General features: G+C 40.7%; 1 protein-coding gene across 1 annotated transcript; it reads left to right on the top strand.

Moving 5' to 3' along the window:
- Window positions 1–1,177: 1,177 nt before the first annotated feature.
- LOC116320182 (trace amine-associated receptor 13c-like) lies at window positions 1,178–2,538 on the top strand. Its single transcript, XM_031739717.2, has 2 exons — window positions 1,178–1,350; window positions 1,719–2,538. The coding sequence occupies exons 1-2, from the start codon at window positions 1,178–1,180 to the stop codon at window positions 2,536–2,538; spliced, it is 993 nt and encodes a 330-aa protein (XP_031595577.2).
- The last annotated feature ends 22,470 nt before the right edge of the window (window positions 2,539–25,008 follow it).

Raw genomic sequence — 25,008 nt, 5'->3', positions numbered from 1 at the left:
CCGGTACATGTATTCCGTTATTCCCCAACACTGAATATAGCCACTACAGTTCATTGTTTGTTTGTTTTTTCTTTTTTTAATCACAACTGATTTCGGGGCACACAAGATATTTTTGGAAAAAGCAGAAACAAAGGACTGTAGAGAATTTCAACATATTTTTGGATATTTTGGTGGTCGTCATAGAATTTATCTTTTTACCTTCAAACAGAACACAACACATTCTGTTAAGTTGTTTATTTTCAATTGATAATATGTGTTTAACCAGCTCAGATAGCCCCAGGCAAAACCTCTTGATCCATCCAACATTGCAATAAACAAAGTTTAAAAAAAATGCTATGGGTGAAATTAATTTTTATCTTTTACATTTTCTCTAGATGCTGTAATAATATTGCGAACATTTATTCTGCCCAGCCCAATGAAAAAAAATCAGATAATGTAAGAGCCGTACTTTCAAACAGAGGACATTATTTGGCCACATCAGTCTTGACTTATGAGGTTCTGGATTGTTTTTGAATTTTAGTAGCTCTCAAACTCTGAAAGTGCTGCTGCTGCTGATCTCAGTAAATAGACTTTACTCACTTCCTGTACAGAGATTTAGAGATGGGTAAAAGAGGAGTATAGATACTACACATGATATGCCATAAAAAGCAGAAATAGTCCACCATTAAAGTAGCCTGTTTTCCAAGTTTGATATGGGTTTTCTTTACTGAAGACAATTTTGCTTTTGAAATTCAACATTATTTCATTGTAAGTCAAATGGCACAGCTGGCAAACAGTGCCAACTTGAAGTAGGATTTAACTCTGGCACAAATTGCACCCTGGTCTTGGCAAACATAAATTTGTAATGTAAGTGGTAGGGCTCCTCAGCAGGCATCACAGACACACAAATGTAAGAAGTCAGTCTGAAAATATTGGCATCAGACAGGACATTCTTATTAGAAGAAAAAGAAGTTGTAAATGGTGAAGAAGGCTGAGTATACCAGTTAGAAAGATAGGAGAGAGACACACTGCTAAGGGTGTTGCAGAAAAGAAATTGAAATCCACAGTGAGGGATGGAGCACAGATATCCAACTGACATTGAGAAAAAGACGAGGGGCGGAGTGAGAAGGGGTGAGTTATATAACTAATTCTGTTTGTAATGCTACAGAGAGCTACAGACCTCTGCAGGTCTGAGAAAATGGATACACAGGATGTGGCAGAGCTCTGTTTTCCACAACTCTTCAACACCTCCTGCAAGAAACCTATAACTCCTCTGTCAGAATTTGTGTTCCTTCATGTTGTGTTGTCCTCCATCTCGCTGCTAACTGTGACTCTCAACCTGCTCGTCATCATCTCAGTCTCCCACTACAGGCAGAGTTGTTGTTATTTTTTTAATAGCTGTGTGTAGCTTATACATTCTGTAAGCTAATTAACTTTTTATTTTTCTGTGACCTCAGTGGTGTTTACAATTAAACCATCTGATATAGAAGTGGTCGATTAGAAATGATCAAAACTGTTTGTTGGGTTGCTTTAACCCTCTCAGGCTCAAATTAAGTTTTAGTTACAGGAAAAATCTGATATTTGGGCAAAATTATCAAAAAAAACCCCTCATAAAATATGTATGTGGGGTAATCAGGTTGTTAGTTTTTAACTGTTGCAAATCGGCAACGCCTGCCTCGAGAGGGTTAATTTGGCGATTTGAGGACTGTTAATTTAATAATTTTTCTGTCTTCTTGCAGGCAGCTTCACACACCCACTAACATCCTCCTCCTCTCTCTGGCTGTCTCAGACTTTCTTGTTGGTCTCCTGTTGATGCCTGGAGAAATCCTCAGAAATACAGCCTGCTGGTTTCTCGGTGACCTCACCTGTTCTATGTACAATTATATGTCTTTCATTGTTACCTCTACCTCAGTGGGAGACATGGTGCTAATATCAATTGACCGCTATTTGGCTATTTGTGACCCTCTGCATTACCCCACCAGAATCACAGACAGAAGAGTGAAACTCTCTATCTGTCTGTGTTGGCTCTCTTCTGTCTTCTATAGCAGCCTGTTTGTAAAGGATGATCTAACTCAACCAGGGAAGCATAATTCCTGCTATGGAGAATGTACAATTGTTGTTGACTTAATTACAGGAATTATTGACCTTCTTTTAACCTTTTTTGTTCCAGTTACTGTCATTGTAGTTCTGTATCTGAGAGTATTTGTGGTGGCTGTGTCTCAGGCTCGTGCCATGCGCTCTCATGTTACAGCTACTGCTCTGCAGCTTTCAGTGACTCTAACAACAAAGAAATCAGAGTTAAAAGCAGCCAGGACTCTGGGTGTTCTTGTAGTTGTGTTTCTACTGTGTTTCTGTCCATATTATTATTGTGTTACTCTTGCCAGGGATGACCCACTCAATAGCTCATCTGTATCCTTTGTGCTCTATCTGTTCTATTTTAACTCCTGTCTAAACCCTTTGATCTATGCACTGTTCTACCCCTGGTTTAGAAAAGCTGTGAAACTCATAATCTCTTTACACATACTGCAGCCTGGCTCCTGTGAGATTAGCATTTTGTAAAAAAATAAATAAATAAAAGGTACACTGAACAATTGTTGAGTTATTTTGTTGCCCTACTGGTTGGCTACTTTTGGGCTTCCATTTGGGTTATTCTGTGGCACCGGAAATGATGCTGTGTCAGTATCACTGTGTCATCAATGACAGTAACTTGTTGGAAAATAAGGATGGAAAATGTTTTTCATGTTTGCACTATTAAATGCTGCTACCTGTAATCTGAACTCACCCATTGTTAATTAGCATTTTGTTTGTATATCATCAGAATTATCAATATTGCAAATTTGCGTAAGTATTGCGATATACTTTTCAAGCTATATTGCCCACTGCTACACAGTAATTGTCTCTTGTCTCTCTGTGGACCAGAGAGACAAGAGGCTTTAACAGCTGATGACAAGAAGGGTTGTTAGCAGAGATGAACTCTGCACTGTTTTGAAGCACTGTTGTTGTGATTTGGCGATATATAACTAAAATTGATTTCAACTGAATTGAATTGAACTCTGAAAATAAGATTGTCCATGGATTGAAAAAAAAAAACCAAAATAAGTCACAAAATATACATAGGTGACTGTTAACATGCTTTGGTGGCCTGTCCAAGTGTTGGAAAACATTTTATTAGTCTTGACACAGTAAACATATTAGCATGGAAATGCTTGCATATGATAAAACCATGGCTAAACAGTGGGAGTGATGTTTACATGACTCTATATTTTCTGTCTTGTTTTATAAGAGATAAAAAACTGCCTTGAAGCAACTGTTGTGCTGTGAAATGGTGCTACATAACTACACAGAACTGAACTGAGTGGGATAACAACAAACAAGCTTCATATACATAATCATACAGAGTACAACATGCAGTGAAATGAGCTCTGTTTGTGAAGTTAAATTACAGTTCTAGTCTTCAAGAAATGTAATGACATAAATAATGTTATGGTAAATGGTCTTATATAGCGCTTTTCTACTCTCCCGGAGTACTCAAAGCGTTCTATTAAACATGCCACATTCACACTCCAATGGATGCATCGAAGAGCAACTTGGGGTTAGTATCTCTACCTCCTGAGCTACAGCCACCCCAAAACCACATTATCCAAAATCACAATTCACTCAAATGTCTAGAGCAGGGGTGTCAAACATAAGGCCCAGGGACCAGAACTGGCTTGGCAAAAGCTGCCAGTCCAGCCTACTTGATGGCTTTAGAACATGTTAAAAAGGGGTGAAATTTTTGAACTTTTAAATCTTTTTTTAATCCTATTTTGTCTGGCAGCTTTTGTATTCAGAATTAGGATCTGAATACACTGTTGTGCCAAACACATTTTGCTTTTCCAAGACCAGCTCTAAAAATTCTTTATAGGCTCCTCTTCTTCAGGTGTTTCTTTTAGCTGTTTATTTCTTAATTTCCAATTATGTTATTTCAGTTGCACATGTACACAAATCAACAATGTTCTTGTGGGGTGTGTGTCTGAGTGAAAGAGGAAGAGAAAGAGTGTCGAGTATGAGTATGTACTTAAAAATGAGGGTGGGAAGCCGCAATAACACCACCCAGCAGCCAGAGGCAGGAAAGACATGGATCCACAAGCACCGTGCTCCAACTAATAGTGATGGGATTTACGGCTCTTTTTAGAGAACTGACTCTTTCGGCTCAGCTCACAAAAAAGAGCCGGCTCTTTCGGCACCCAACCAGCTCTTCAGGTTGTTTTGTTGCTTTAATTAATTTAATATCAAAAACAATATAAAATTATGCACAAAAGGAATTACTACTACTAATAATAATAATAATGGATTGGATTTATATATCGCTTTTCAAGCCACCCAAAGCGCTTTACAATGCCATTATTCATTCACGCTCACATTCACACACTGGTGGAGGCAAGCTACAGTTGTAGCCACAGCTGCCCTGGGGCAGACTGACAGAGGCGAGGCTGCCATATCGCGCCATCGGCCCCTCTGGCCAACACCAGTTTTTTTTACTAATGTAAAAAAAACAACAACATGGTTTTATTTATATAGGTTTATATATAAATATATACAGGGGCCCCTAGAGACAAAGCACGTACAAACTCCAAGGCACGTACAAACTCCAAAACACATCACTAGCATTAACTGAACTTCCAAAACAGAGCTATCTAGATCACTTAAACTACACAGTGGAAAGCATATGTCTATTGTTTGTGTATTTATACACAAACACTCACACATATATATGTATATGTATATATATATATATATATATATTCAAATAATTTTAAAAAAAAAGTCATTTACCTGTTACTACCACACAACAAATCCGGTCCTTGGTAGTTCCTGGCTTGTGTAGCCACTAGGTAACAAAAGCTCAACACTGCCCCTAGCATCCTGGAGCACTTCTGTTGTGTTTTGGAGTTTGTACATATTTTGGAGGTTACACATGCTTTGGAATTTGTACGTGCTTTGGACCACAAGACCTCATTTGATAAGATACGTTAAATATATTTGTCACTTTTGAAATATACCACTGCATGCTTTAGTGTTCTGAATCAACAGAACACTTGATCAGTTGTAGGTAGGTTTAGCTTCATGTTTCCTGAGAAAGTGATGCAAGCTTATTTTGCAGAAGTTTTGTTCTGTTTGAAGCGGTGCTTGCTTGATTTAAAGCTGATCTTCATCCAGAGGCCTGCATTCTTTGAGGCTCTAACATGTGCTCATGTGTGAATAAAGTGCTTGTTTTGTTTTTATTTAAAGCTGCGTACAATGCATACAGTTTTGAATGGGCCTCACCTCTTTCCCATATTTCCATACACGACTGCTAATCTGCTGCCCAGTGCAGGTCACCAGAGCAGTAGCATGTTTTTGCTCAGGTAGAAGGACATGTTGTACTTTTTAAAAAAACATATTTCTTTACAAGATAAAGAATAAATCCTCCAGAGAGGAAGACCTTGATAGATTACAAGGAATAAGCCGTTTGCCACAATTTTTGTTTCAGGCAAAATACACTGCATGCTAGTTTTGTGATCACAGACTTCAAAATATTTGACATCGCTCCACCTTCAATGGCATTTACCATCACTGTTTTTAACTAATGGTTAGCTGGAAAACAAGCAAGGCAGTAGCTTTCAAGAACCAGGGTTGGGCAACACTGGGTAAAGTAAATGTCTTACAAATAAAAAACAAATTTTGCTTTGGAGTCATTTTTAAAATCACATTTGATTCAAAAATTAATTTGTATGCCAGATAAATGAAAGTACATTTTTAAACTAATGTGAAGTTATTAAAGGCTTATTTTTTTCTGAGCTTGAAGTAACCTGTTTTGTTTTTTCTTACTACAGGAACACAACTCAGATTCTGACAGCAATGTAATGGCAGTAACCAGAGAAGCACGCCTCCTGTGCTGGAAGATCCTGAGGTTCCCCCGCTGATGAGAACAGACAGCATCTATGTAAGTTTGCGTTATGACATCTATACAACACCAGGATTATCTTTACTTTTCTTAGATATAATGCCTAGTCCATGAAATACTGTTAATGCTAAATTGGTACTTGAACATCCTTGTTTTTGTTATGCTTTAAAGTTTAGCATTTAGAATACAAGGTCAAATAATTGTTGGCCTTGGTTTGAGTTGAAAAGTAACTTAGTTTGAACATGTCTTACATTTGAGTCATCTCTGTGGACTTCTACAAACGCTACTGTTTAATTTTAAGTTGTGAAAAAACATGTTTAATTTGATTTTCAAAAATTTTTTTTTTTAAATTACCACTGTTGCACAAACATGAGCATTGGTCCTGTTAATTGTTTGTACCTAAACTACTGCAAAAAATTGGAACAATGTGGGGGTTTTTTATTGTACATTTTCCAGCTGCTACAAGACTACCTTGACCAGCTATCCAAGGTGTCGGATAAATCTGAGTTCCTTTCAAGCTGCATCGAATTGACTCAGGATGAATTTCTCCGACCACAGGAGCTGATGGAGGAAAGCAGTTCTGAAGGATCTGTTGATGTTCCTGCTTAGGCCCCAATGAAAAGAAAGAAAAAACTCTAAGGACTTCCAAAAGAGCCAAACAGATGATTACTTGCTCAGACAAAGATTCCAGGAGCACGGAGAATGAGGAGGAAACTAACACAGGCAAGGTGTCTGTCATGAAGCCTCAGGAAAAGGAGGATGGTGGAAGAATTTACAGTAAGAAGCATTATCGTCTTTATTGTCCGATTAGTTGCCATAAAATGGCAAGGCACTTGTTGTGGAAGCACAGTTCTGAAACAGCGGTTGCAAAAGCAATAAGTTACCCTTTGAAATCAAAACAAAGAAAACTACATTTTGACCTCATCAGAAATAAAGGACATCATGCTCATAATGAGGTCTTTAAATAAGGAAGTGATACCCTGATCCCAAGTGAGCAGGCTTCCAAACCAGAGAATGCATCTGAATACATGCACTGTATTAACTGTGAGGCATTGCTCAAAAGAAAAGCATTATGGAGACACATGTTACGATGCAGACTCTCACAAAAGTGCAGTAAACAGAAGCCAGGCAGAAGTCGAATTCAGTCTGTGCCTTCGCACAAGAAAAGGGGGTAAAATTCAAAGAATGGAGGAGTTTTTTGTTTTTTTTTAAACACTCCAACTTCAATGTGGTTGTGGAAATGGTAAAAAAGGTGTCTGGTTTTGATAATGACACCAACACTTACAAAACTCCATCTTTGGCTCTCAAACTAGGTCATAGCTTGAAAAGATTCTGGAGTTTGAGACACAGATGTCAGAGCATGTTGATGACCAGTTTTTTGAAAACATAAAGAGGTCGAGAAGTCTACTGGAAAAGAAGTGGGATGTGTGCATTTCATCACATGCGCTCCAAACTCTGAGTGAAGGGAATTGGAACACACCACAGCTTCTTCCTTTCGCAGAAGATGTAAAAAAGATGCGGGTCCCTTGGACCCTCTAGCGGAGGCAGGAGACGGCTGGACGGGCCCCTCGGACCCTCCAGCGGGGGCAAGCTGCTGGAACAGTTCTCCTGAACTGCAAGCGGCGACAGACAGTGGCATGGGAGCTGCGGAACACTGGATTGTCTCAGTCGAGCTTCCAGCAGGAGCTGATGCAGGACCAGAAGGTATTGAGACCCCTGGCTGAATATGTAGCCAAGTGGCAGACTGGATGGGCGACAGAGCTACTGGGGACTGAACTACTGAATGAGCTATCGGCGGCGCGGGAAACTGAGCTAGGAACTCAACAGGTAGGTGAGCGATGGACTGAATAGGCAAATGAGCGAGGGATTGCACAGGCGGCCGAACTAAAGGTTGAGCTGCATACTGATTAGCAGACTGGGCTAATGGCAACACAGGAGGCTGAATAGCAGGTTAGGTTAGTGGCTGAAGTGATGGTTGAGGTGAAAATGGAGCTAGTGGCGGAGTTGATTGCTGAGTAGGAGACACTGGAGACTGAGCTAGGGGCAGCTGAGCTGCGGGAGACGCAGGTGACTGAACTGAGGTTAGCTGGGCAGCTGACTGAACTGACAACTGAGCAGGAGCCTGAGCTAGTGATTGTAGTGACGGTTCTGGTGAAAGTGGAGTTGGTGGTTGAGTAAATGACTGCGCTAGAGACTGAGCTGCTGGTAGCAGAGCTAATGACTGGGCTGCTAAGGGCGATTGAACAGGAGGCCAGGCATCTAACTGGGTTACAGGCCAGGTGGCTAATGGCAAAGCTAACGATTGAGCAAACCAAGCTGCGAGGGTTTTTAGAAGGGTGGCTGAGTCCTCCTTGCCTGGGCCACCCATGCCAAACAGTTTAAAACAGAGGCTTGCTCTCAAGTCTGTGATAATTTGTTTTAATCCTTTAATGTCCAAGAAAGTGACAGAACACATAGTGGACGACAAGAAGTGATCAACAAACACTACCTCCAGTTGCCTCTTGTAGGGATCTGCAGCGTGGATTATCCTCCGGTAGTAATCCCCTAGCTGCTCTAACCATTCCTCCTCCGGGGCAAAACGTGAGTCTGCTGAGTCCCTTTCGTGGTCGCGTCCTTCTGTCATGATTCGGCTGTGTGCAGGCAGCGAGAGGACCCAAAATGCAGAACTCACAACACACAGGAATAACTCAAAATGCAGCTTTATTGCTGACACACAGAAATAATAAGCATGCTTTCCAACAATACCATCTAATATTAGCAACAGTGAGAAAAGAAATATTTAAAGTGAATTTCTCTCTTGTGCTATTTTTAGTTTGAGCAGTACAGAAATGCTGAGACAGAGCTGGAGGTAGCAGAGCTGAAGATGTTGAGGTTCTCTTTAGGAGTGATGAGGGACATGACATACACAGAGGGAGAGCTCAGGTTAGATGTTTTGGAGATCAAGCCAGGGAAGCCAGATTGAGATGGTTTGGGCACGTTCAGAGGAGGGACAGTGATTATGTTGGTAAAAGGATGTTGAGGTTCATGCTGCCAGTAAGGATGCCTAGAGGAAGACCAAAGAGGAGGTTCATGGATTTAGTGAAGGACGACATGAGGGTGGTTGGTGTGAGTGAGGCGGATGCAGACGATAGGATTAGATGGAGACAGGTGATTCGCTGTGGAGACCCCTGAGGAGAGTAGCCAAAAGGAAAAGAAGTGCTTTTATCTTTCTCTCTGACATCTTGTAAAATACTCTTAATTTTATTACCAGGAACCACCAGAGTGAAGAAAAAAAAAAGAATACAATGGAGCCTGAAAAGTGTCCCTCCAGAACTTGTATTTCCCAAACTTTATACTACACTTTAAGTGCTTCTCAAAAATGGCTGCTATTGTGTGCTAATAATATAGTTTTTAAAACAATTTTTATAAGTGAATAATGTAAACAATTTTATCCAGAAATATGTGATAGCCTTTCAGCTCACAGAATCTTTAGACATCAGAGAGAACCTGCATCTTCAAGCAGAATCCAGCATTTAGAGGCTCACACACACATTCTGCAAAACCTAATTAACATTTGAATTGTTTGCTCTTTCATCCATTCACTCAAACTGCTCCCACTTCACACATTAGAATTAATTGGACAGCCACCCATATTTAATGACTACAGGGGGAAGTTCATCGCCACTACAAAAACAAAAAGTTATCAAGTGTGCTAGATCAGTCTAGCAGTCAGTGTTAAAATGTAAAGATTTCTTTGTAAAATTAACTTTTATAGATTTCGGTTTCATTTTGTTTACCTTTATGTAACTTGAGATATTAGTAGTGCAGACATAGTCAATAATGTCTAAGCTGTCTGGAGAGAAGTTTCTAATTTAATGTTTTGTTTGGGTTTTTTTTAAACAGGCCCTTCGCTCACAACATGGCGGACTGAGTCAGACAGTGATACTCTTGTGAAAGGTATTTTTACAATACATATACACCTCAAGAGCCATGGTGATATTTTTTTTCTTTTTTTTGTGGACAAAAACCTTTAGTGTAGGTTGGACTTCAAAGATGAAAATCAGACAAGAGTTTTACCTGCCAGCTTTTATTTCCAGTTATTTACATCTGAATCAGACAATCAACTTAGATGATATCGTTTGTTTAAACTAGAGATCCACCAATATGTTTTTTTCGGGGCCGATATCAATTATTATGCAATGAAATATTAAGTGTTATTTACTTCATTCAATGTTAAATCTTTCTGTTCAATATGTTTGCTTATATGAAAAATGGGTGGGTTTAAACAAACCGTGATCTTTTAAATTGTTCATCAGATCTCGATGTAAAAACCTGAAATCCAAAGCTGGCAGGTAAATCTGCTGTCTGATATTCATCTTTTGAAGTGAAACCTAAAGTCCACAGCAAAGAAAATCAAACCTCTTCAACTGACTCAAAAACAACGAACTTGGCCTAACTGTCCAAATTCTTTTGCAGGGGACTGTAAATCAGTTCAATGATTTCATTGTTCCTTGTTGCCTAAAACGATTTTATCTTCAGTTGATAAGTTTGTTGAACACAGTCCAAAGATTCTCATGGTACTGTACAGGTTTTCATTTAGCTCTGGATGTATGTTTGAATGATTACAGCATTTGCATAACACCATACAGCACAGGTGTCGAATTCCAGGCCTCAAGGGTCGCTGTCCTGCTCGTTTTCCAACTAACCTGCCCTTGTAGCTTCTTAATGGCAAAGCACACCTGATCCAGGTAATCAGCAGGTATGACAGGGATATTTCAAAAACAAGCAGAATACTGGCCCTCGAGGTCTGGAGTTTGACACCCCTGCCACCCTGGGACGTTTGTCAGTCTTGATGTATTGTATTGTATTTCCTATTTACTTGTCTGTCCCTCACACCGGTCTCACTACTAAGCTGGAAATCACTAACATCAGAAATATTACTCCACTTTCTCTTTTCAAATCCTCACTCAAGACTCATCGGTTTAAATTTGCTTTAAATCTACAAACATAACAGCAGTGTTACATTTTAACCTGCCCTATTTTCCTGTACTTTTCTGGTTTTCTGTATTTTACTGTTTGTAATGTTGCGCAGTGTAAAAATTTTAACATTGTTAAAATTTTGGATTAAGTGAACACTTGGCCTTTGATTATTTTGAAATAAAACTGCCATTTGCTTTTTTTTTTTTTTTTTTTTTTTTTCCTGAGGTAATGTGTTTAAATAAAGAATTTAAACACAAGAATTGTTGTTTGGATTGAGAAGTTTAAGTGTGGTTGTGTTACACTGTCAGCATAGCTGCTGTAGTATTATAGCTGTTCAGTTTAACATGGTAGGAATTTCTGGTGAAAAACGAAGTTGCTCATTTTAAATAGGAGGGTCCCCACGGGAATAGCAAAATTTAGGATTTTTTCTTTTTCATGTGAGTGTTTTTAATATTTAAAGTGATTTTCCTCTTTACAAAAAAATTACATGAATTTAGCAATTAAAATCAATTTTGTAAACCATGTAGAAAAGGTTGATCCCGCCAAAACCCTCCCAGTCAGGTGGTCCCACCAGGTAGTAAAAACGGGTATGTGTGTGTTCACACTCATACATCTTTGTGAGGACCAAAAATTTGACTGTTACTATACTTGTAGGAACCAGCAGTCTCTTATATGGCCCAAATTCCAGGCCCCACAAGTTTGAAGGCATTTTTGAAGCTCAGAATGTGGTTTTAGTGTCAGGGTTACAATTAATTATGCCAATTAGATGTCTTCACTGAGATATAAATAGCAAGTGTGTGTGTTTTGCTTTATTTGCATTTCTGTTCTGTATGTAGTAGTTGTATATACAGTTATAAATATCTCGATAAGGCAGAGAGACTCACAAATAAGTAGCAACTAAGGGTGGCTGCAGTAAAGGTGTAACAGGACATTTCAAGGGAACAAACAGCATTTGGTACAGTGACACAGTGCACTGAAGTTGCATATGGAGCTGCATAGTTGTAGACCATTCAAGGTGTCCATGCTGACCCCTGTCCACTGCTGACAGTGCCAACAAGGGGCAAATTTGATTAACAAATTTTTGGAAAAGTACCATATTTTTGTATCAGTACAGGGGAATTTAAGTTAAACAATCAATATGCCATTGTAGTGCACACATTCCAGTTTAATTCAAAGGTTTACAGAAAGTACTAAATTAATTGTTAAGAAATTACAGCCGTATTTATACATAGCATTTTGTTTTCTGATTAGTCACAAATGATTGACCTTTGTTTAGTATTTTGCCTGGCATTTGTGTCTTCCATTTCTGTACTCCACTCTGATAGAAATAGGCGATGGAGATATGGAGAGGGACAAAATTTCAGGAAAAAATTATCTTGAGATTATTCTCATGTCTATAGAAAGGCAGGAAGGGAAGCATCAGTATCCAACAGATACTGAGAGAAAGATGAAGGGAGGAGTTAATTACGTAAGTAGGTTTTGTTCACAATGCTGCTACACCTGCAGCTCTCTGCAGGTCAATGAAGATGGACACACAGGACGTAGCAGAGCTCTGCTTTCCACAACTCTTTAACACCTCCTGCAAGAAGCCTGCGATTCCTCGGTCCATATGTTCTCTTACATTGTGCTGTCGTCAATCTCTTTCTTAACTGTGGCTCTAAACCTACTAGTCATCATTTCAGTCTCCCACTACAGGCAGAGATTACCTTTTGTATTTTTTTTTTCAAAGATACTGTAGAAATACAAATTTGAACTGGTGATGAATGATTTCTCAAGTGGGCACACTGCATGTATACTTTAACTTGTAGACTATTTTTGCACAGTGCTAGTCAAATATGAGTTTAAAACTAGAAACCACTGGCCACAATCCTCTACCTGTTATTAATCTGAAGATCCAATTCAGTGTGACCTCACTAGGTTTTAAGTGTTACTTGATGAGATAGTACCTATAGCTATTTTCTATTTTTTTTTTTTTCATTCTAGTGATAATAAGGGACTTATTTGGAATTTTTGGCTGTAAAAGGGCCAGAAATCATACTATAAGTGAATGCTTTTGCCCCTTTTTTCAGAATAACCTCAGCTTTCAATACCTGGCAGACATTTTACATTATTTTATTGTTATGACAATGGAACAACAGTTTAAAGGGAAAAAAACCCAAAAATGAACTTTGTTTTTTGAGATTTATAATTAAGTGGAAACTGATAGTCAACATGAACAAAATATAACACAACATCAACTTGCAATATGAACTATAATAAATATATACAAAAAAGTTGTTTAGCCCTGCTCTTTCAGTTTTTCATTTTTTGGCCTTTTTATATTACAAATGTCCAGGCGTTTTTGGGCCTGTGTGAAAGACTCTGAAGCAGTTCCTATCCACCTGGAGACAGAGACCCACACTGCACTGCTCACACTGCCAGGGAGTTTTTCTTTTGCACAGAGTGCACTTTCACCTTCCCTAGGTTGCCATGCTTTCCTTGGATCCTTCAGGTGGCCAATGGTCTCTCTGCTCTGTGCGTCACCAATACTTGTCTGAGATTGGACAGTCTTTTGCAATGTAAAGTCTCGTAAAGTCCCCTAAAGTCTCGTAAAGTCTCGTAAAGCTCGTCTTCTCAGCTTTCACTCGTTCAAAAGCTTGAAGAGTTACGGTGCGTAATGCGCACTTGGTAAAATTGGAGGCTGAGTTTTCCTTCCGTGTTCAAACAGGATTAGCTTGTGTATGCTTCATGCTAGCGTAAAGCACCGCATATCCCCGTAAAGCCCTGCTTCTCTTCTTTTCAAAACCGTTTGCATTTTCGCTCTAGCATAAACGATGGCGGAGTTAGCATCATTTAAACAGTGCCTGTAAACTGGGCCCGCCGGCGGGCCCGTGGTAGTTAAAGGGTTAATAATATTTTTCTGTCTTCTTTCAGGCAGCTCCACACCTCCACTAATATCCTCCTCTTCTCTCTGGCTGTCTCAGACTTTCTTGTTGGTGTCTTGGTGATACCAGGAGAAATCCTCAGAAACACAGCCTGCTGGACTGTTGGTCAGCTCACATGTTTACTGTATATTTTTGTGTCCTTGATTCTTACCTCTGCCTCAGTGGGAATTATGGTGCTGATATCAGTTGAGCGCTATGTAGCTATTTGTGACCTTCTGCATTATCCCACTAGAATCACTCACAGAAGAGTGAAACTCTGTGTTTGTCTGTGCTGGCTCTGCTCCATTACAGCTGTCACACTTCAGCAATCAGTGACTCTAACAGCAAAGAAATCAGAGATGAAAGCAGCCAGAACTCTGGGTGTTCTCATAGTTGTGTTTCTATTATGTTTCTGTCCATATTATTGTGTCTCTCTCATAGGGGACGACTTTCTCAGTGGCTCATCAGCAGCTATTGTGATATATGTGTTCTACTTTAACTCATGCATAAACTCTGTAATCTATGCTATGTTCTACTCCTGGTTTAGAAAAGCAGTGAAACACATTGTGACTCTACAGATACTGCGGTCTGGCTCCAGTGAGGTCAACATACTGTAGGTAAATACATTCAGTGTACTGCAGGGGTGTCCAAAGTCCGGCCCGCGGGCCGTCCATTTTTATTTGGCCCTCAAGTAATTTTATAAATAGAAAATGGCCCGCACTTCAACTTTTGCTTGAGTGTAATGCACTTCTTAGTTTTAACACGAGGGGGAGCTACTGATGATCAAGGCAGTTGCTCTACCAAAAAGGACAATCACAGAAGAAATTTACCTCCAAGTTACTAAACATGGCAGAACCAAAGAAGCGAAAGGTAGAAAGTGAGTGCAGAAAATTTCAGACACGGTGGGAGAGTGAATATTTCTTCAAAGAATTCAAGACAAAGTGTGTCTGTTTGATCTGCACTGAAACTGTGGCAGTTATGAAAGAGTATAATGTACGACGTCATTATGAAACCAAACATCAGGCCTATGCATCCTACACTGGTGCTGAGCGAGAGCAGAAATTAAAGCAAATGCTAGCTGTCCTGCAGGGTCAGCAACAGTATTTTGTTCGTGCTCAAATTGTCCAGGAAAAGGCTACAATAGCAGCTATGAGGTCGCCCAACTCATCGCAAGACATGGCAAGTCTTTTTCAGATGGAGACCTCATAAAACGCTGCCTCGTTAAAGTCACCGAAATAATGTTCCCGGAAAAAGTGCAGGACTTCAACAACGTCAGCATGTCCAGAAATACAGGGAGTGCAGAATTATTAGGCAAGTTGTATTTTTGAGGAATAATTTTATTATTGAACAACAACCATGTTCTCAATGAACCCAAAAAACTCATTAATATCAAAGCTGAATGTTTTTGGAAGTAGTTTTAGTTTGTTTTTAGTTTTAGCTATTTTAGGGGATATCTGTGTGTGCAGGTGACTATTACTGTGCATAATTATTAGGCAACTTAACAAAAACTAATATATACCCATTTCAATTATTTATTTTACCAGTGAAACCAATATAACATCTCCACATTCACAAATATACATTTCTGACATTCAAAAACAAAACAAAAACAAATCAGCGACCAATATAGCCACCTTTCTTTGCAAGGACACTCAAAAGCCTGCCATCCATGGATTCTGTCAGTGTTTTGATCTGTTCACCATCAACATTGCGTGCAGCAGCAACCACAGCCTCCCAGACACTGTTCAGAGAGGTGTACTGTTTTCCCTCCTTGTAAATCTCACATTTGATGATGGACCACAGGTTCTCAATGGGGTTCAGATCAGGTGAACAAGGAGGCCATGTCATTAGTTTTTCTTCTTTTATACCCTTTCTTGCCAGCCACGCTGTGGAGTACTTGGACGGCGTGTGATGGAGCATTGTCCTGCATGAAAATCATGTTTTTCTTGAAGGATGCAGACTTCTTCCTGTACCACTGCTTGAAGAAGGTGTCTTCCAGAAACTGGCAGTAGGACTGGGAGTTGAGCTTGACCCATCCTCAACCCGAAAAGGCCCCACAAGCTCATCTTTGATGATACCAGCCCAAACCAGTACTCCACCTCCACCTTGCTGGCGTCTGAGTCGGACTGGAGCTCTCTGCCCTTACCAATCCAGCCACGGGCCCATCCATCTGGCCCATCAAGACTCACTCTCATTTCATCAGTCCATAAAACCTTAGAAAAATCAGTCTTGAGATATTTCTTGGCCCAGTCTTGACGTTTCAGCTTGTGTGTCTTGTTCAGTGGTGGTCGTCTTTCAGCCTTTCTTACCTTGGCCATGTCTCTGAGTATTGCACACCTTGTGCTTTTGGGCACCCAGTGATGTTGCAGCTCTGAAATATGGCCAAACTGGTGGCAAGTGGCATCTTGGCAGCTGCACGCTTGACTTTTCTCAGTTCATGGGCAGTTATTTTGCGCCTTGGTTTTCCACATGCTTCTTGCGACCCTGTTGACTATTTTGAATGAAACGCTTGATTGTTCGATGATCACGCTTCAGAAGCTTTGCAATTTTAAGACTGCTGCATCCCTCTGCAAGATATCTCACTATTTTTGACTTTTCTGAGCCTGTCAAGTCCTTCTTTTGACCCATTTTGCTAAAGGAAAGGAAGTTGCCTAATAATTATGCACACCTGATATAGTGTGTTGATGTCATTAGACCACACCCCTTCTCATTACAGAGATGCACATCACCTAATATGCTTAATTGGTAGTAGGCTTTCGAGCCTATACAGCTTGGAGTAAGACAACATGCATGAAGAGGATGATGTGGACAAAATACTCATTTGCCTAATAATTCTGCACTCCCTGTAAGGTGGCTTATAAGGCAATTTTTGAGAAAATTAAAGGATTTTAAGTGTGCCTTATAGTGCGGAAAATACAGTAAATCAGTCGGAAGCTGACAGAACATCAGAGGAGGTACACGGCTTTGGAGTTGACGTCATGCCGCAATGCATTGTGTTCGGGGTCTACGTATCAAAACAGACACTGTGTTGGAACGACGACGACAAGAATCATGCTTAAAAGCAGCTCCAAAGAAAACGGATGGTATAGAGACCGATTGCGTCCAGAGGCGAAGCAGCGGTACTTGCAGAAAATAGCGTGCATTGGAAATGTGGACCCGTATGAAACACGGCCGTGGAGTAGAAACCCTGAAGACCAACCGCTATAGCCTGACATATTTTCGTACCTTATCTGTGGAGTCAGCGCGTACAAGTCGTCATTCAAACAAAGGTAAGTCAGCTCAAGTACTGCGTGTGAAATGCGTTTGATTTCCCTGCAAACATTGAGATTAGTGCAGCATAAATTCATTCATGAGGGGGAAATTACAGTGAGAACATGTGGAGGCTGTTAGGTGGATAACATAGTGAGTTCAGTGCATTGATGTGACATTGTCCTGAAGGATTTAGTTATTCTTTATGGTCAAAGAAATTGCAATGATTTATTCATATTTATTATAAATAATTCTAATTATAGATCTTGCTTCAATATTTGTATCTTGTGTCACTAAAAATACACTTTATTTTAATTTTATACATTGATTAATGACCTGCAGAATCTCCTTATCATATTAAGTGATTCATAATTGTCACTTTATGCTTTCTCCATCTCTAAAGTGATTACATCCTTGCATTACATACTTTAGGTTCATTTTCTGCAGAGAGAACAGGCAGATTTAGAATAGAACATGCAGCGTTCTATAGATGGACACATAAAGAAATGAAAAATTACACGTATGTGCTAACTTTCTAAACACTGTTACATTTATGATAAAGTAGATAAAACACTTATGTCGGCCTTGGCTCATAGTTCTTGTCTTTAAATTAACTTTGTCTGTGTGTGTTTCAGGTACTGCACTCTCAAAGACTGAATGAACCAGCATTGCAGCCATGGGTCACTGTGAGCATCACAGGAAGGTTGAAGCCGCCCACTGCACCTGTATGGCCGGTCGTGGAGACCTGCACCCATGTCGCTGCTCTTCTGTTTAATGTAGAAGCAACAGTGTGGATCTGTGGCACAAGGCCTGTTACAGATGAACCTGCATACTGGGTTTTGCTGGGTTATGTGACCAAGATATAGTCAGTGGTTGGCCATAAGATAGACTTCTCCTCTTCAGCTGCCCAAAAAAGGCTCTTGATCAAAACATAAACAGACCATCCGTATTGAAAGGTAAAAGGAGCCGTCCTCAAAAAGAAAAATCCCACCTGCTACTGTGGAGGAGTTGTCACTGCTATAATGCCATAATGTTTTATATAGGGGTCTAGATTTATGCCTGAAGTGCACTGCCATGTAAATAATTTGCATTTACTGAATATGTACTGACTGAGTACCACTGTTCAAAAATTGAATAAAGAAACAAACTAATTTTTGCCTCTTTTTTTATTATTAAAACCACTTTATAGAACATCACATCAGTAGAATCCATGTCATTTATAGTTTACAAAAGACAAAATGTTTACATAAAATCATGACAGTGTTTACATGATATCACCCACTACTAACATTATTTACTGTATCTTTTGAAAAAAAAAAATACCACTATTTATACAGCAAAAGACTTAAGAATATTTAACAGGAGCAAGTTTCATTTTCCCTGGTTTTACTATAACACTGTTCACCAAACGCAGCAAACCTTCACCATCTTATCCAGAAGGGTCACCTCTTCACCCTCACATGGAAGAAGTAATCTGATTGGCATGGTGGTATGTTTGAAGCAGGTCCCTTATGTAGCGCTGGAACCCAGTCACGATGTGTTTCATCCATTTCATAGGCTGGTTTGCTGCAATAATGCCAAATAATGAGAAACTCTATAAAGAGAAGGTAGTTCTGCAAAATCACTCAGTAGGATGTTTGTTCTAATTTGCTATGACCTCAGAGCGCATCGACCTGCTGGAAAGCCGGTGGACGTATGTGCCAAACCAGGAGAACACTAACACAGGAACAGTGTGTCAGGTCACGGTCCTTTCTACGGTTACCTTTAATAGCCATTCTAACCCTTTTGTGTCAAGTTGTGTGCATGTTATCAGGCCAACTCACCAGGGTATGTAAACCTTTGATCAGGGTCATTTAGGTATTTCGTGTAGTGATTGTGATTTAAAAAGAGTAAACACAGTTGTTTGATACTAAATGGCTTCAGCCAACCATTGTCTGACAAATGGTTAAGAAATCATGAATTCTGCCAGGATATGCACAATTGTACAGTGTTTTAATCATCTTTGGAACAGACTCCACAGTTTCAGTTCACCCTTATGTGTTATACATACATAAGATAAGGTTACAGGTTTTTAGGATCACCTCTGAAGGCTGAAACAATAACAAGTGGATGAAATCACAAAATACATGAACGCATGAGAAGAAAAAACGTGCTCTAAACGAACTTCAAAGTCTCAAATAAAATGCTGACCACAAACACGAATACAGCGTAAAAGACAGATATTTCTGGAAAACAACAACATGTGAGAGTACTCATGCAGTCTATCAAATTCCTACTCATACTGAAACGTTTTACGAGCCTCTGGCTTCTCACCTGTGTGAGTTTTCTTGTGACCATCAAACTACTTTTTTGATGGAAACTTTTCCCAAGTTTCACAAGAATACGATCTGTGTGGGTTCTCATGTGATTATACAAATTAGTGCATTGACTGAAGCTTTTACCACATGTATCACAGGGATACGGCCTCTCACCTGTGTGAGTTCTCATGTGGACAGATAAATTCGTTTTCTGAATGAAACTTTTCCCACATATATCACAGGGATATGGCCTCTCTTCTGTGTGAACTCTAAGGTTGCGTTACCAGTTACCTTTATTTCTGAAGCTTTTCCCACATGTTTGACAGGCATATGGCCTTTCACCTGTGTAGGTTCTCATGTGATCATACAAAGTACCGCTTTGACTGAGATTTTTCCCACATGTATCACAAGGATATGGCCTTTCACCTGTGTGAATTCTCATGTAAGTATGCAAATTACTGCTTCGACTGGAACTTTTCCCACATGTATCACAGGGATATGGCCTCTCACCTGTGTGAATTCTAAGGTGGCATTTCCAGTTATCTTTATTTCTGAAGCTTTTACCACATGTATCACAGGAAGACAGTTTCACATCAGTGTGGGGTTTCTTTCTTTAGGACTGATTCCTGATGGATTTTTGGCAAACTTCAGACTCTCTACCTGTGGCCGCATTGCAGGGACTCTCTGACACAGTTGAGCTCTCCACACCATCGTGACTTCTGTCTCTCTTCTGTCTCTTCTTTGGCACTGAGGCCACAGTTTCACTTAACCCTGACTCTTCACACTTGCTGGATTCTTCATCTGTGCTTTCACTTTGAGGATAATCATCAGAGAGGAGCTGCTCCCCGTCTCCTCCTGGTTCACTGTTGTGTCCTTCCTTAGCAGCAGTCACCATATCAGGCTCCTCCTTCAATCCCAGCTGCTCTCCCTCCTCACTGCTGCACAGTTCCTCCTGTTCCTTTTTAATCTGTGGAGCTTCTGGTTCCTCCTGGTCCACACTGGAGATCCTCTACTGGTTCCAGAGCTGCTGCTCAGGGAGAACCTCCTCCTCCTCACAGACATGCTGCTGTGGGACGTCTGGAGGAACAGAAGAAAGAAATCACAATCACAGAAACATTAACAGGACTTTACAGCATAACCAGTGTTGGGTAAGTTACTTTAAATTAGTAACTTAGTTACATTACTAGTTACTTCTATCAAAAGTAACTCAGTTACTTCAAGTTACTTGTTACTTTCAAAGTAACTAGTTACTAGGGAAAGTAACTTTGGTTTTACTCAGAATTCTCTTATTAATGTGTTGCTTCCCTAACTGGATACCCAGCAAGGATGTCAGTCTTCTAGCTTGCTTGCATATTAGCACTATCCTGCCACAAGTGCACTGTGCCGCCTACCAACAGAAAGGAAAAATAATGTGCATATTTCCACAAGAGAAATCCCACGCCTGGACCGTAGTCGACTGCCGCCGTGATTCTAGCCTACATCACAGCGTCACGTGCACTTTTTACATCCAACACGAAAACTGCAGTCGTGGTGCTTTCGATTTTACTCGGAACTCGGAAATTCGGCCTTCCGAGTAGGAAGATGTAGGTAACTCCAGACTGCAGATGAGCTGCATACAGGGCTGGACTGGGACAAAAAAATCGTCCCGGGCATTTTGACTAGATACCAGCCCACCATTGTAGGAAAAACCATAAAGCCTTTGAATGAAAACCAACGCTGCTGTGACAGTGATGTAAACTTTCATATTGGTATTGTGGTGGCAGATTTCTTTTCTCATATATTAATCACATATTTAATTATATCACATTAGTTATAGTAATATCACTTTCTCACTTTACTATAGTAAGAGCACTCCTGTCACTAGTTTACATGCATGTGGAATGTTAACACAGTGAGGCCATTGTAATGGGAGACGTTAAACAGATAGTGGGACTCCTTCTGCTTATCAGGGATGTAAATCCTTAGGTGACGGCCAAGCAGAAAACAAGTTCATAATTCTCTCTTTGAGGGAGAAGGTATAGCCCCCCGTGAGAGGGGCCAACATGTAAGAGTTTGTGGAATGCTCTTTGTCTGTGTCTCTGTATGTCCTGGTGTTTCACTAGGATGCTCTCTCCACATTTCAATGTGTTTATTAAACTCACTTCAAATCAAGCTCATTGGGTGTGTTGCAGGTTATTGTTAAAATTTCCATAACAGCATATATGCATCAATCTAATAAACTTAAACCTACACCATCCTCCCTATTCTGGTATTCTAAACAGTACTTAGCCCAGAGGAGGTTCCCAAAGTGTGGGGCCCGCCTGCAGGGGGGGCACGGTATGAAAATAAAAAAAAATAAAAAGAAAGCTTGGACACTGCTAGCATAATGGACAGGTTTTTGACGGGGCCCCCACACAAACGCAAAGCAGGAGATGAAGCATCGCCAAATATGCTTCCAACCCAACTTCCTTCCAAGCCAAAGACTAGAAAATATGGTGAAGCATATCTTCCCTTTGGCTTCACCTTCACAAGTGCCAAGGTAGGTCTCCCCTGCAAAATTAGTTTCCCTGCGTCGGGAGCACGCGCTGGGCTCTCCAAATCACGGACAAACAGGATCCCACATTCTTGATTTTTAGTTCAAACACTTCTTGTAATGACTACTCCTGACATTTTGGACATGTTAGCTCTTTATGCAGTAAAGTTACAGTGGGATACAAATAATATTAGACTGATCCTTCCGTAATTTGTTCCCCCCGGTTCAAATCACGGACAAACAGTATCCCACAGCTGTTTTTGTTTTTGAACCCATTTTGCACAGAGAGGCATTTTTTGAAAAATGTATTGGCAGCAATGTCAGATTAACAGTAACAGTATTTTGTCTCTATCTGCCATTCTGCAATTCATCTCATGTAAACAATAACGTGGCGCACAGCGTGACGTGAAAAGAGGCACATACCTTTGTCGTTGCGTGACGAACTCTGTAATCCTCGTCCACACGTAAACGCAAAAAAGTTTTAAATAATCTCCGTTTTTGGTGAATCGCAACGCCGTTTACGTGTTGACGAAAAGGCCCAAACGCATAGAAACAGCTGCGTTTTCAAAAATACCCGTGTAGGTGTGGACGTAGCGTAAGAGAGTTAGTAGTATATTTTCTTACTACCTGTAATTTATTGCAGATTACTTGTATTTGCTTAATCATTTACTAAATGTTTGAGGTGTAAAATAAAGCGCAATGGAGCAAAATATGGGTGTGTGTTTGGAGGATGTGTTTGTGCGGGGGGGTGTTTAGGTTGTGGGGGGACGCGAACATTTTTCTTGTAAAACAAAGGGGGGCCTGGCAAAAAAAGTTTGGGAACCACTGTCTTAGCCAAAACCCAAAGGCTGCTTGGTCGAGTTAACCTCTTGAACTATCTACAACACATGGTGGAAACCTGACATTAAGACAGAGAAGACTAGCGGTGAAACATTGACAGGGGATTTCTTTAAATCACCCCGTAGTTCTTCAGCTGAGACACCTGAGTTAGAAAACACAAACACTGCAGCTGTCTTTCACTCGCGAGGGGCAGTCATGGAACGCAACACCTGCGTCTCATCACTGTCTGCGTGCTTTATTTATACTTTTCTGTGTGTGTGTGTGTACAAATAAAACAGAGTTATTCTAAGAACTCAGAGCTGAGGTTCCCCTTTTTCTAAATCTGCGTGTTCTTAGAAGAAGAGGAAGCTGTAAGTTGTTTATCACAGAAGAGTTTATGACAGAAGTCATGTAGACATTTGCTTAATGTTATGATCTAATGTTGTCAGTGTTTTGTTTTATGCGTGACTCCTCCCACCAGAGGATGGCTGTGGGTTTCTTCCCCTTTCCTCTTTGCACAACAAAGAGCATGTGTGTTTGAGTCGTTGTTTCATAGAGTGTCTGGTGTTAGTATCTTAATTTTGTAAATAGCTGTAAATAGATTTGTAAAGTAGCAATTGTGTATTTTGTTCACCTTGTATATATTGTTCACTGCAGCAGCCTAGTAGGCGTGAGAAGCCATTTTTGTTGATTAAGTTTTCTCCTGTTTTTCATGTAGAAAGTTAGGTAAGTGAATTGTCTTTTGTTTGGTTTTCATTTTGTGCAGGAAAGCGTAGGGACCATTAGGGAGTTTTGTTTGTTATTTTTGGCACTGCTCACTGCTGAAGCAAATAAATGGCTGCTTAGCATTTTAGAAGATACTATTGTTTGGGTTCTTGCTTTGGTGGAGCGAGAGTGGGCCAATTTCTTGTTGCGTTCAATACACGCCTAGACAAAGAACGTAACATAAATTGGGGGCTCGTCCGGGATTCATTCCGTCTTCGCTGGAGGGTCCGAGGGACCGCTTCAGCCTTCCGTCTTCGCTGGAGGGTCCAAGGGACCGCTTCAGCCTTTCGTCTCCGCTGGAGGGTCCGAGGGACCGCTTCAGCCTTCCGTTTCAGCTGGAGGGTCTTAGGGGCCTGTCCGGCCTTCGTCTGTCTCTGCTGGAGGGTCCGAGGGACCGCTTCAGCCTTCCGTTTCAGCTGGAGGGTCCGAGGGGCCCGTCCAGCCTTCGTCTGTCTTCGCTGGAGGGTCCGAGGGACCGCTTCAGCCTTCTGTCTCCGCTGGAGGGTGCAAGGGACCGCTTCCATCTCAGCTGGAGGGTCCGAGGTCCCGTCCGGCCTTTGTTTGTATTCGCTGGAGGGTCCGAGGGACCGCTTCAGCAGCCTGCTCCGGCTGGAGGGCTCGAGGAGCCCGTCCAGCCATCAGCGTTGCCTGCAGAACAGCAACCAGTGCCTTATGTGCTGGTCCTTACTCCTCCAGGACTTCGACATTGAAATCCGGTACAAAAGGGCTTAGAGAACGTCATGGCTGATGTCCTCTCTAGGTCATGAATCAAATATTTCATTTGGGATTAAATGTTTGATTTTTGGGTGGGGGGAAATGTTATGATCCAATGTTGTCAGTGTTTTGTTTTATGCGTGACTCCTCCCACCAGAGGATGGCTGTGGGTTTCTTCCCCTTTTCTCTCTCAGGTGGTGGACATCTGGGCGTGCCTGCTGAGTAGCTGGGTGGAGTCTCTGCCTATCCTCGGATTGGATAATTGGTTGATCACCTCCAGTATTTAACCACCAGATGACAGCCACCTGGCCCCCTCCCTCTCTACTAGCCTCCACCATCCAACAAAGAGCATGTGTGTTTGAGTCGTTGTTTCATAGAGTGTCTGTGCCCAGTGATTTGCAAGTATAACCCTGTGTGTGTGTGTGTGTGTGTGTGTCTGGTGTTAGTATCTTAATTTTGTAAATAGATTTGTAAAGTAGCAATTGTGTATTTTGTTCACCTTGTATATATTGTTCACTGCAGCAGCCTAGTAGGCGTGAGAAGCCATTTTTGTTGATAAAGTTTTCGCCTGTTTTTCATGTAGAAAGTTAGGTAAGTGAATTGTCTTTTGTTTGGTTTTCGTTTTGTGCAGGAAAGCGTAGGGACCATTAGGGAGTTTTGTTTGTTATTTTTGACACTGCTCACTGCTGAAGCAAATAAATGGCTGCTTAGCATTTTAGAAGATACTATTGTTTGGGTTCTTGCTTTGGTGGAGCGGGAGTGGGCCAATTTCTTGTTGCGTTCAATACACGCCTAGACAAAGAACGTAACATTATTGATTAATAAAAGAGCACATTTCATGTAGCTGATCATATATACACAATTTTCTTTTGACAGACATGATCA

Source organism: Oreochromis aureus, linkage group 16, assembly GCF_013358895.1.
Source record: "Oreochromis aureus strain Israel breed Guangdong linkage group 16, ZZ_aureus, whole genome shotgun sequence".
Taxonomy (NCBI): domain Eukaryota; kingdom Metazoa; phylum Chordata; class Actinopteri; order Cichliformes; family Cichlidae; genus Oreochromis; species Oreochromis aureus.
This window is presented reverse-complemented; position numbering and strand designations above follow the sequence as displayed.

Bases quoted from the DNA above. Each gene is read 5' to 3' on its own strand.
- LOC116320182 (XM_031739717.2), top strand. From the start codon at position 1,178: ATGGATACACAGGATGTGGCAGAGCTCTGTTTTCCACAACTCTTCAAC. The intron at 1,351-1,718 runs GCAGAGTTGTTG...GTCTTCTTGCAG, and splicing joins ATCTCAGTCTCCCACTACAG to GCAGCTTCACACACCCACTA.